Raw genomic sequence first — 13596 nt, 5'->3', positions numbered from 1 at the left:
AGCCAGGTCTCAACCAATGACGGCTCAGCTTCAAAAAATGGTGAGCCGTGATTGGTTGTGACCTGGTAACTGTGATGTCATTTTCAGTCGACAGCAAGTGGCACATGGTCGATCCATAATATTTATCTTCTGGTTCTCCTCTCAGATGATCTTTGGAAATGGCGGATCACTGCACTTAATGTTCTCGTAGTCCCCTGGGCGACCTTTTTCTTCAAGTAACTCGCCGGTTGCTCCACCCAAAACCGACAGGGAATTAAACTGGCCCATCATTGACATATATATATTCTCCCGGGATGTCATCAACTGCCTCAGTAGTCATGTGTCACCTCTTCTCATTGTCACCATCTTCCTCCTACTCCACTACGTTGCCTTCAGGCTTCTGAGGTCATCCCTCAGGTCATGTTGCTAACTGTTACAAATTTGGATAGTTTGACTTTTAGCTGGAGCGTGGTGAAAAGTTGGAGTTTTGCTTGAAAGCACGGCTGTGTGTGTTTTTGTGTGTGTGTTTGTAAGGTGACAATGGCCGCTCTTCCTCCCTCCCTCCATCCCGTCTGTTTCCCTGGAGACTGATTGCAAGAAAGCGCCACTTTGACAGCAAGAGAGGCTCAAGGCTAACTCTTTCCGACGCAATCGCACGTACGCACATTCATATTCATCTGCAGCAGCACATGAAATCGAAAAACCTATCGTCTTTGTCTATCTCAGTACCAGCCTTTAAAAAAACGATGCTTTGTTTTTGCAGAGTTCTCACTGTCGTTATCTGGCCCGTCAGTTTAGCAGCTTTAGGTTGAATGTGAGCAGTCGTAAACTTGTTACATCATCAATAAACACCCGAGAGCATGCTCCATTAGTGCTCACGTTTAGCCGCTAATGTCAAAACACCTCTTCAGCCATGATGTGGTTTGTTTTGACTCGGTCTCCTCTTCCTCTTACTTACCTTCCCCATAACACACGTTGACCTTATTTTTTTTTTTGTTAGATTTTTTTTTGTCAAAGTGTAATTTCCATCCTCTGCGTGTAAATGTTTGCACCTCGTTGTAAACACTCCATTTATATTCCCGCTGGCAACCCTTGATTCTCCATTTAGACAACCTTTGTCCAGAGTATGTTTGTAGTGAAGTGCTTTTTCGTAACCATTCTGCACTCATCCACTTTGGCTGTCTTGAAAATGGTTCCACTTTGAATATGTCGTAATTTTATGCGAAAGGCGACACGTTAATCACATGTTGAATGTTTTTTTTTTCAAAGCCAACCTGTTGGTCTATATAGAAAAATTCTGAAAAAAAAATCTTATGTTATGATTAACATTTTACCCCTAGCTAGCTACATGTGTGTAAGATTTTGTTTTTATCTCCCTGATGGGTGTCCCAAATCTTTTGTCCATATGTTATGCGTGCCCATGTTGCACACATAAAGACAACAATGAACGCAAAACAACACTATCCAATTGCGATACATTGTCGTTATTGCTATCGAGTCATAACATCCTCAAACAAACTCCCATTCATCCGAGTCATTTGATTACACCTGTAAAACTTATTGGCTGGTTGCCTGGCAACCCCGCCGAGACTATTGAAACACTCGGCAGTACAAGCTCATGTAATGGATGACCTGAGCTATTCATGTTCTGTGCACACAGATTGCGCAAACCAAGTGTGATTCAGTTGACCTTAAAATGACAGGGGCCAAATTATCCACATTGTACAGTATAATAAGAACACTGGTGCTGTTGTTGCCATGCCGATTCTTAGTGGACAAAAGACGTGTCAAGCAGTCACTCGCGCACACTTTTTGACTAACACTGTCAGAGATATGATCCTGATTATATTTAAAATTTGTATGTACCTCATGTATATATATATATATATATATATATATATATATATATATATATATATATATATATATATATATATATATATATATATATCTTTTGGGGGGGCCATTTGAATGGACATTCATCCTTTTTATTTTTTTAATTACTTTGGGATGTTTCTGAACACGTTATATGCCGTTATATGCAAATAGTACTGTATGGTATCAGTGGCGAATATTTGGGGATTTTAATAAGGCACCTAGGACAACTACGGGGGGGTCCTCAATACCCGGAAGTAGTTGACAGTGAGCGGGAGTTTCACTGGGCCGTGATTGTAATTGCCGCTGTTGTGGGTGTTTCAGGTGAGTAAATCTGTTGAAAAGTTGATGAGCAGAACTTGTAATACTGCTGGTAGTCTTAGCTAATTATTTATTGAGAATATGATACATACGGTTACGGTTGTACAATGTATAATTTTGCGTATAACATGGACGTTTTAACGTATTCTCAGTACCCGGAAGTAGTTGACAGTGAGCGGGAGTTTCGCCGGGTTGTGTCTGAAACTGCGGCTGTTGTGTGTGTTTCAGTAAATTTATTATTTTAACAACAAACTAATCTATCTATCTATCTATCTATCTATCTATCTATCTATCTATCTATCTATCTATCTATCTATCTATCTATCTATCTATCTAATCTAAATACAAATAGTGATAATATTTATTTATGTTTGTTGTTTACTCACTCATGCAACCAAAATATGATACAAAACACGTCATACTCTTGATATAAAAAGTCTACACACCCCTGTTCAAATGCCAAGTGAAAGAATTTCCCCCCCAATAATGTGATATCTAATCTAATATTATACAAACATGAAGCAAATATTGCCCCCCCCCCCCCCCCCCCTTCTGTCCTCCTTAATGTTAAAATGGCATCCAGGTGACTCCGACAGGCTCCAAAGTGAATTTTTACTCTCAAAACAGCTAAATTGAACAAAAGCAGAGCGCCGGAGAGCAGATCAAATAAAATAAGGTTGCAACTCGCTGGTGTGACACTGTGTTTACAGTCAGGCCGCTGAGCTTGGTATTTTTCTCATTAACAAGACAAGCGGCGTTTCCTTTGCAGCCACTTTGCTCCAGTGAGCACAAATGAGATGTTGGCAATGGGGAGAGTGAGACAGGAAAACAGGGAAATAAAAAGCAGACGACAGCTTGCAGCCCAAGTGTTGCGCTGTGGCCCATAACGACAACCACTAACTACTCACTCACTTCACTGTCTAAATGATATTCTGCGTATGGTCCCAAAATCCAGTCTTTGACTTTATTTTTAATCATGTACTGGGGGCAATATGGAAGAGGGTCTGCAAAAGAAAAAATTCCACATTTCCCCCAAAATGTTCAGAAAACGCTGAGATTATATTTTCCCTTTGGTAGACAGGTGGATGTTTTACGAGTGACAGAAATCAATGTTCGTCAACTTGCGTGTTTACATCTAGCTGCATTTCCACTTATTTTGGGCGGGAGCCGCAATAGACAAGATAACACACTGACACACTCTATTTTCCAGGACACTGACTCCCAATATATATTCATGAACCGATGCAGATTGTGCTTAATCACCTCATGAGGGAGACTCAGTAGTCAGCCACTAAATTAAGACTCCGAGTGCATGCCGGCATGAAGCCTTGACTCGGCCACTAAGAGCTACATTAAACCTGAAGCATCCACAGCAGCAAAATTATTTGTGGAAAAAAATAAAAACGTTCGCTGCTATCAATAGTATAGGAATGAAAAGGAAATGAGCTCTCCAGTCAGACTTGGATTGCTTTTATGAGCTAATCAATATAAGCCGAGTTCGATAACAATATTGAATTAGGCTGCATACTCTAACACAAAAAAATTATTTTTGTCGCCGGGCTGCATCATAGTTTGCTTCAAAGGGCCGTTAAAACTTGCCAACTCAAATAAATTTATGAACGTCTCATATTGTATATATAGTATAGGCTACACAACAAACTGATAACTAATAAAAACTGTTCAAATATTTAAAAATGAAATATTGAAATCAAATCAAATATTTAAAAATAAAAAAATAATAAAAATTGCTAACAATATCTCTCTTTTTTAAAAGTGAAAAAGATTTGAAATTTTGGAATTGACATGAATCCAATGCACAATTTGTCTTCGCGGGCCACCTAAAATGATGTGGCGGGCCGTATCTGGCCCCCGGGCCTCGACTTTGACACCAGTGCGCGAACACACCTAACGGTGCAACTCGGAGCTCGTGACATTAAACAAGACAAAAAGTTATTTAATTATCAAGTGCAAATATTTGGGATGACAAACGTGAGTTGCATGACATCATGATGCTGCGGTCACCTTTTTTTTCCCCCCCTTTTCTTTTTTTCTTTTTTTAATCTACTCTCGCCTTCAATCCCCCCAGAACTAATTAGAAGCCTTTAGAGAAGACTTTTATCAGTTATTGGATTGGACTGCCACAATCCCAAGTGGTTCCGCATATCCCCGATAACGTGCACGCCCGTACCTGCAACTGGCCGTTAACAGCCGACGCAATCTCACGATGGTCTCCAGACGTCATTGTGAGCCTCCGCGTAGTTTTGTAGTGTGCAGTAGTTAAACTAATGAAGAGAAATAACAGTCATCCCGCAATGTGACCCTGGAGTGTGCTAAATCTCTCTGCAAGGGCTCGCACAAAATCAACTTTTTGAGTCTGTGCTGACGTCGGGAAAACTGGTTTAGAACAATTTGATATTAAAAAAAACAACGTGAAGATGTGATATCCACCTGTGTGTGTGAAGCCAGTGAGACTATTTCATCATCACTTTAAATATGATTCCATATTAAGTCATGGCCACTCATTAGAAAGGATAAAAAAAGAGCTTGCACTTAAATCTTTAATGTCCACTTATTTTGTTATGGTTCACCGAGTCTTACTGTAGTCCACCTGATGGAGCGAGAGAGAGGCATTCATGCTGTTGCTACGGCAACCGAACTTAAATGTGACCCGATTTATATGTTGCCGCTGTAGAAATTGAAGTTGTTTTTTTTATTTTTTTTTTAAAACATCCGCATCGTATTTATGTTTTTATTTCTAATCCCATTGAATTGGATGTCATGATACCCCGCTTCTCCCGAGGATGTTTTCTTGAGAGAGGAAATGGATTCGGCAGAAACACTTGAAGAACACAGCGACTGGAAAGCCAAAATGATGAGTTAAAAAAATAAAATAAAAATCATAATGATGATTGATGCTGCCGGGGAGAGATTATGTAATTCAACTTTTAATTTTTCTTTGACCTATCATAATCAGCATGAGGGCTGAATGATTTAGAAAGAAGCCCCAGAAGTGCTATGAGTTGTATTGATCCAAAGTTCCCCCGGTGCATTGATTATAAGCCCCTGTGGAAGTAGACGAGCGAAAGATTTAAAGCTCGGCGGCGGCAGCGCGCTATCGACAGGTGCAATACCTCGGCTCAACCTTTGAAAATCTGTTTGGTAAATGTCGACCTCGAGCAGGGAAACAAATCATCCCCGAAATGACCCGATATGTCAACGGGTTCATCTTTGTGATGTTTTTTTTTGTGTCTTGTGCCCGCAGAGCTCCATGTATTCTCTGGCGCTGAAGTGTCTGATCAGCCTGTCTACCGTCATCCTGCTGGGCCTCATCATCGCCTACCACGCACGGGAGGTTCAGGTAAAATGGCTCACTCGTTCGGCGTCATTTAGCCGCTTCGTCCCCAAAAAGAGTGTTCTTGAACGGGACATGACATTAGGTACACCTTTGAGTCGATGATGCTGCTTTGGTTTTAATATATTTGTTTAACATTATTTAAGAATACATGATTAGTAGCCATTCGGAACCGGTTAATATGGATATTTTTTACGCTGATACAGATTCTAATATTTAGCATGAAAAGATTAGCATTCGTATATCTTATAGTCAGCTACATGGCGGCCATTTTGTCTTTAATGTGTTTGCTGCAGTGAGATCCATACAAATTTCATTCAAAAGTTAGATGTGTCCAAAAAGATTTCTTGTGTTTTGACATGCTAACGCTACAAGGCGTAAGCAAGCGATAGCTGTGCAGCTGTTCCGACACAGGTCTATTCCCTTCCTAATGCATTCCATCCCTCAGGCGCCTTCCTGCAATCGGGGGCCCAGGTGTGTGTCCGCCTCACCAATTAATGCCATTAGCGGCCGTCACGGCGGCATCGACTACGACCACGTATGCCGTAGCTAGACCGCGACAATCGACCGCGCGTGCCTCCATGTATGTGACTTTGTCGTTTTGGCTAATCCAACCTCAGCGTGCTCATTGGGCCCGCGGTTTCATCATTCATCGTACATCGACTATTTATGTGAGCCTCGCGGGTAGCCGGGAGTGCCCCCCAGACCAGCTATTACTCTCCATCACAAACCGCAATCATCCATCAGGCCTCATGCTAGTTTAATACCGCTGCTAGCTTACATTACGTTATGCGCTAGTCGAGTACTGTGCGTTCGGGGAGGATTCATTGATAAAATAATAAAAACGCTCACTGTGGAAGTAACACGTTACGAGGGGGGGATGAAGAAGCTGCGCTGACGAGAGGAAAAGCTTTCCAGTCGTTTCCGTGATTCTGTTTGATGAAATCACAGGAGGAGTTCCGGAAAGTGGGATTGTGACGCAGGGGAGGATGTTGGGAGTCTCGACACGAATGGTTCGTTTGAGCAATTCAACAGCGACAAACTAAACGCGTAGAAATATTTTAACAACTTAACTTGGGCTGAATTAATTTGTACCGATTGATTGGAATTTATTGTCGAGCCACATCTATCGAATATTTTGGGATTGGGATATTGTTCTGAAAAGTCGATTTGAATAATTGGGTGTTCAGATTTTTTTTAGGTTGGCAATTTTCTTCTCTGGAAACACGAGTCACTGCCCATAGAGTTTGGTTTATGAGGGGTGTCCATGACCCACTATGGCCACCCCATAGCTCCGCCCTTGAGTGACATTAAAACAAGTCAACTTTTTTCCACTGCACATCGTACATTTTTCTTCTTCCATGGTTGGTCGTGTGTGACTTTTTTCTCCTTGGCTATCAGACAGAGGACGAATGGGTGAATTGTTTGTTTGGCCTGAAAGTACACAAAATTATTCAACGCAGGGGGGTGCTCGACTGGGTGTAGCGAAAAGGAAATAAAAAGCGGAAAGAGGCTGACGGACTCTGTTGGGCGTGTACACACCGAGCCAGTCGTTGACAAATAATAAAAGGATACATTTTGGTTTTGCTTCTCCGTATGGTTTCCATTTTCACCTTTTTGATCATTTTGTGCAAAGTTACAAGCTAGACAAAGTAGAAATAAAATGAATTATTTGCTTGATTAATTACAATAAATGAGTTTAAAAAAGCACTAAAATAAAATTCATATTTTTTTCAAGAAAACCTGTAAGAACAATCTCATAATATTACACCATTTATTCTGAGAAAGATATAAAAAAATATAAAAAAATAATCTTATATTCTTGAAATAAAATATCTTTTGTTCATTAAAAAAAAATAGGATTTTCATTTGTAATAATTGGCCTTTTGTTCATTAAAAAATACTTTATTCATGCCGGGGATATTGGATTTATGTCATGACCTGTCACAGTGATATTAGAGCTTTTAATTGGCCCTCTGTTCAGGTACGGAGAAGCCATGGGCTCTTTGAACATAACGCCAACCCATAATAGTAAAAAAAAAAGTGTGCAGCATACGTCAACATGCTAGTTGTTTGCTTCCATACATGAACATTTGTTTTGAACATCAATACAACGCAATATTTACAGAACAAAGCGCTTTGTCCGGACGCGACGCTCAGCGTGCAGCACATCACCGACGGCGCAATCACATCGATTATACAGAGTAAACATTTTGCTCGTTTGTTCCCTCATGTCATAAAACGACACTGAGAAAAAAGAAAAAAAAAAGTGACACCTGACAGCCGTTTTGTGTTTACTTCCAGAATATCAAATTTTGCTTCCATTCTGCTGATTATTGTCGCTGCATGCAAAATGAAAAACATTTGTCCAATCACGATGGACGATGTAACAGGATATTACATTCCCGCACACACTTTATAGAGCGTTTCTGTTATAAGATTCCGTCGGCGTCTTAGCACCTTCCCTGGGTATCTTCCTTCTCTTTTTCTTTCCTTTTTTCTTCCTCCATCTGTCTTTATCACATTACGTCTGCCTCTCTTGTCTTCCAAGGGGACTCAATTCAATTTGCCTGTCGACTTCTTCCTCTGTTCTGGCTCAGCATCCAGCATCTCACCTATTCACCCCCGACGCGCCCTCGAAAAGCCCTTTTGTAACTTCTGGACTCTCATCTCGTAGAGGTTTTCACACGCCCTCGCTGATAAAATTCATTTAGAGGCTCGCTTTGCGTCTCTTCGGCATCTTCGCTAATCTGTCAGGGAGGCGGGACAGGCCCTGCCGTGCTCGGCATGAAAGCGCAATTCATCTGTAATCACAGCAGACTGCAAATCTCCGCTTGATTCCGTCTTGTCAAGGGAGGGAATTTGAGTTTTTACTGTGGAGGTTGAGTATGGGACGTCACTCCCCATTACAGATGAAAGTGATAGGAAATAGAGACAAGATGGTGGCTGACCTGAGAAATTCTTCGTTTTGAACTGGAGCTATCATTCCTCGTTTTGTGCCTTATGTGGAGTTGTTGTTTATTTTGATTATCTCATCCCAGTCGTCGCTTTCTGTAGGCCTAAAAAGCAGGATCACAACAGACTTTAAATCATTTTTAACAAAAACTGAAACGGTTACGTTCTTCTTTGCTGAACTTTAATCTCTAACTAACTAAGCATGCCGCCATCTAGTGGTCGGAAGTGGTATCACAACAGGAGTACGAGCGTTTCCGTTTTATTGAAAATGATTAGATTTTAATTGGATGATTTTTTTTTTTAAATTGTGAAAAGAGCTTGGCAAGATGTAAGCTTAGCAACACAAGACCTGGAACGTTCTTATGACTCGCACGTATGCGACTTACGGTTAATAACGCTCAGGAGAAGCCATTGAGGTCCACTGCACAGATTTTTCCCCACTACTGCCACTTCTCCTCTCTTGTTATTCCTCCCTAAGACAAAAAGAATGTGCTTTCCCTCAACTTGACCTTTTCGCAAAGCGCAGTATTCCAAAGTGTTTATGTCGGCACTTATGGCTGTGTTAATTGCCCTGCAAGTGGCCATCAGACCTCGCTGCTTCTGGCTGACTTCAGGAAAAAAAAAAAAAAAAAGTGATGACATTTCTGTACCGAATAGATTTCTAAGATTTGATCAAGCATTCTGTTTCGGAAACCATAGGCTTGATATGAAAAGCATTAATTAAATATTCAGATGAATTAAAGATAAGACAACATTTCCATCATGGAGTTAACATTAGCTGCCTATAGAATATTCTATTGCTAATTGTCATTTACATATTCCATTTAACCTCATTAATCCCCGACATCTTATGTTCTCATCAGCATCTTGTCGCGTTAATTGAACTTGAAAAATACAACGCAATGCAACTTCCGAAGTGGTGGACTATTTGTTCCATGATACTGCTTGACGGAATTCCCAATGGGAAATCAGGTGAAGTCAATTAATTCCTTTTATTAACCGTACACGCAATGTTCAAAATAGCATTTAATTTTTTTTTTTAATGTAATACAATGAAACAAATTGTTTTGTCTCATCTTGTATTTCACCAGTGTCACAAATCGTCTCGCTAGCATGCCATCAAAGACCAAAAGAAAAGAAAATAATAAAACACAAATGATCTGACAGCCGACTGTAAAATGCAGCGTGAACATCGGCCGTCTCCCTCAGGATGCGTAAAGGTGCCGTGATTGATTGGCTGGTATGTACAAAAACGTCAAACATTCGTCTGATTTAGCTCGGCCTGAAATATAATAGTGTTGGAGCAAGGAAAAAAACACCCCGAAGACAACAATTATTCCCACGGAGAACACTGTGAATGGTTATGTGGCTTGGGAGACGAATGAATGAGTCAAAAAAAAAAAAAAAAGAAAGACCGAAAATTGCACGATTGCAAAAGCTTGCACCATTCAGACATTTGAAGTATTTGAAGTTTGGAGCTGTTTGAAGCTTCGTTTCTCTTCTGCGGTCCAACTTTCACTGCCATTTACTCCTCAGGAAATGTTTTAAGTTCCGTTTGTTGTCTATTAGCCATCGTTAGCAATCATTTGCTATTGTTAGCAATCGTTAGCAATGAGGAATATGCAGAAGAAGGATTTCCCTTTTTACGCATTTCTACTAATCTTGAGGCCGTCATCGTTTGACATTTTAGGCTTTATAATTTTTCTCCACCTATCGTTCCTACGGCTCACCAATTGACACGGGAGCAGCGTTCCAAAATCGCTTCAGGTTACCGAGCATCACAAACTTCCTCTCGAAACTTTTGAAGGACCTGAAGTCGGTACAGGTGTAGCTTGAATGCATTCCGAAACCTCGGCTGAATGGAACTTTTGTTGATGCTGAATTCCATGGCAGGCCGCCGGGTAGACGCTGCCTTTCTTTGTATGTTGGATGTTTTTATCGGTGATCGTGGCAGGCCTTTCGCCCTGCATGTGGATTATCAAGGACAGATCCTGTTGAGAAAAAGATGAATAGCATAAATAGTTCTTCAGTGTCATGGTTGTAAAGCTTTTAAAAATGCAGGCGGGGAGAGAAACTTTTTATGCAACGATATATTTCCGTTTTCCCGCTGGAGCGTAACAGAAAATAGACGGGGATTATTTCATGGTATCGGTACTCGCGACGTTGATCGACACCAATATCAGCCTATTGTGGCCATTTTATGATCAGAAACTAGAAATTATTAATTTTATTTATATATATATATATATATATATATATATGTATTTTCTAAATTTATTTATTTATTATTTATATTGAATTTTGTCATTTTAAGGAAAATTTCTATCTTGAGAAAGAAATAAAAAAAACTATCTGTCATTTTTTTTGAGGGAAATTTTCTGTATCCAAACTACTAGTGGTATCGGTGACCACTCAAGAATGATTGAATTCTGACTGGCGAGACTTCGGTTGCGTTCCGGCAGCTTCCGTCTTACGCCCCGGCAAGAAAACCAGGCAAACAAATGCAATCAAACAGAAACAAGAGGTGTGTTTGTGTCTTGCAAGAGCGATATGCCTCCAGTCCATTAACGCGCTTCCAGCTTTGCTCAAGTGCGTCAATTCACTTACTTTACCCGCATTTCACAAACGCTCCATTGATCAACAAGACACCAGCTTGGTTCGCCAAAACTAGCAAACGGAAAAGTACAGAGGGTCATCTTGCTATTTAATATCTGAATGGGCATTTAATGATGCTCACCGCTTTTTTTTTTTTTTTTTTGTCTCGTTGCCATTTATGGGCTCGATGTAAATTAGCATCGAATGAAGGGAATTTCCCAACGCAAGACGTCTCTGGCGGAATCATCTTTACACCCGCTTGCCGTTTTTAGACCTTTTCTTTGTGAAATCCAGCACGTCGTTCAAGTGTGAACATTTTCCTTTGTCACCTCACCTCACTCCCCCGCTCCATGTTTACACTCTTGGCTGTGAACAAGTAAGGCTTGGGTGTTTGTCCTTGGAGGGATTAGAAGGGGGGGAGTCGCTGCAAAAGTCTTGGGACGCTCCGAACTTGAACCGTGAATCAATCAAGCCGTTGGACGCTATGCTAACAAGGCCAATGGGCAGGTGTCCCTATTTTTGGGAAAAACTCAATGTACAATTTTCGAAACGAACCAAAAATTACGGGGGTGTGATCTGTCTATTTATAAATGTGTTTGTTTTGCTCTTTTTTTTGCCCGTTTGGGGGATTTCCAAGCTGTAGGATGCGAACACACTCCCCAGGGGTGCGATTGCGTGTTTGTGTGTGTCTTGTGCGTTCGCTAACTCCTTCGTTGATCAGACGAGTCTTCCCACCTTCCCTCCTTCGGGAAATACCACCCTGCGACTAATTTACTCGCATTTTCTTCTTCTTTTGTACTCGCTAGACCATCTGGGCGGTTTGTGTAAAAAGTTCGCATCCCTTTGTGTGTACGTCGACCTGGCAGATCGTTCCCAGCGTTGCATCTGTTTCCGTGATGAGACTCGATTTAACCCGATTAGCTGCGTAGCCTAGCCGCAAGGCCTGGATGCGATTCAGGCAGAGATGGATGGACGAAGGGAGAAAAGGTGAAAGGTCAGCGGTGCGTCCAACGTGACACATTTGTTCTTCTTTTGTTTTTTTTGCGTTGCCCTCCTTCTGTCCAGCTCGCTTTTCATTTAGCGCTCGGGCCGTTGTACTCGACTGCCACATTTTGTTAAAGATAAAGCAAAGGATTTTTGCTCCGTGTTCCCTTTTGGGTCTCTGTGTATACACACTAGCTTGAGCTTATCGAGTATTTGTTTTTGGCCACACGCGCACACACACACACGTCTAAACATCGAAGCACCACCACTCACTTGCCTCCCGTTTTGGTCATGTAGGGGCAGTGGCACTCACTCACTCACATTGACAGATTACTTTCCTAATGGAATTTAATTATTTATCCCTTCCTCGTGGCGGTTTAGCCAGGAAAAGACCGACAGCAGCAGGAGGCAGCAGGGGAAAGACAGGACCGGAAGGTGGGAAGGAGGAGGGGGGGAGTAGAAGAGAAATGGGCGGGGGGGGGGGGGGGGGGGTGCTCATTTCCTTGTGGCGAAATCTGGACCACCTCACATTTTTTTTCGGTTCTCTTGTCAAGCAGGAAAAAAAAAAGATGAATGGATAATGGCTGCCCAATTAAGATTTTACATCATGTCTCATTCTCAATTATAAAAAGTTAAGTGCGGAAAGTTGTTCAGTAGCACCGCTTGGAACGTGTGGAGAAAAATTCGCTATTGACACGAAATCACGGTATGACAATACGACTGAATTTTTTTTTCTTGGACTTTAGTGTGTTTTGTGCCAAGAAAGCATAAATCCATCAAATCATATTTCACCTTCCTCACATGGCTCGACCTGTTGAGTACTTTCAAAGACCTCAAGACATCACAAGAGTGTCTTACATCTTCTTGCAAGAAGAAGACGGGGCTTATCTTACCTTCAGCCGCGGCTATAGCCTTTGATCGATCCACAGCGGATAAACTTAAGCCATCCGTCTGTCATCCAGATAATGCCAGATGATATCAATATATCTTTTTTTTTTTTTAATTAATGCAAGCGCTCATTTTGCATAACAGGTGCGAATTTCCGAACCAAAACACACCGTAGCAACTCCCATTAATTTCAATCCAAGAAATCCGAATAACTCAACTCCACAAGGTCAGATCTTGACCAAACATCTCACGTGTGATAAAAGTCCTGCCCCGAAGAGATTCATATGCCACTTTCCTTAATTACAGCGCCAACTGATGCTGACAGGAAAAGTCTAATGACAGATGTTCCGCATTAATCTCTTCCCTTAAGGAATTTTATTCCAAACGTTTTGACAAATGTTCACCGGTGTCTTCATAGGAGACCAAATATATAAATGTCAAAACGTTTTCTTTCCATTTCCTTCCAAATTTGCCTTATTTTAAATGTGCGACATCCAGTTTGTGCCTCCCTCTCTCTGTATCTCTTTGACACACACGCACACCTCCATCATTTTTCCGACATCTCCACAGCCTTTCTTCTCGCCTCGTCTCTAAACGTGTTTCTCCCTCCTTCTTTTCTTTTTGATTCCCTCTCTTCCGCCGTCTTC

General features: G+C 41.2%; 1 protein-coding gene across 5 annotated transcripts in view; it reads left to right on the top strand.

Moving 5' to 3' along the window:
• kcnn3 (potassium intermediate/small conductance calcium-activated channel, subfamily N, member 3) overlaps positions 1 to 13596 on the top strand; it is a 37835-nt gene that overhangs the window by 8287 nt on the left and 15952 nt on the right. For 3 of the 5 annotated variants that reach the window (XM_049730842.2, XM_049730841.2, XM_049730844.1), the window contains one exon: positions 5438 to 5533. In XM_049730842.2, the coding sequence (XP_049586799.1) occupies positions 5438 to 5533 (96 nt within the window). Of the gene's footprint in view, positions 1 to 2018; positions 2179 to 5158; positions 5298 to 5437; positions 5534 to 13596 lie in introns of those variants that run through there. The other 2 variants (XM_049730843.2, XM_049730845.2) reach the window with 2 other exon arrangements.

The sequence above is a fragment of the Syngnathus scovelli genome, chromosome 9 (assembly GCF_024217435.2).
Source record: "Syngnathus scovelli strain Florida chromosome 9, RoL_Ssco_1.2, whole genome shotgun sequence".
Taxonomy (NCBI): Eukaryota; Metazoa; Chordata; class Actinopteri; order Syngnathiformes; family Syngnathidae; genus Syngnathus; species Syngnathus scovelli.
The sequence above is the reverse complement of the archived record's forward strand: the minus strand, read 5'-3'. Positions and strand labels throughout refer to the sequence as shown.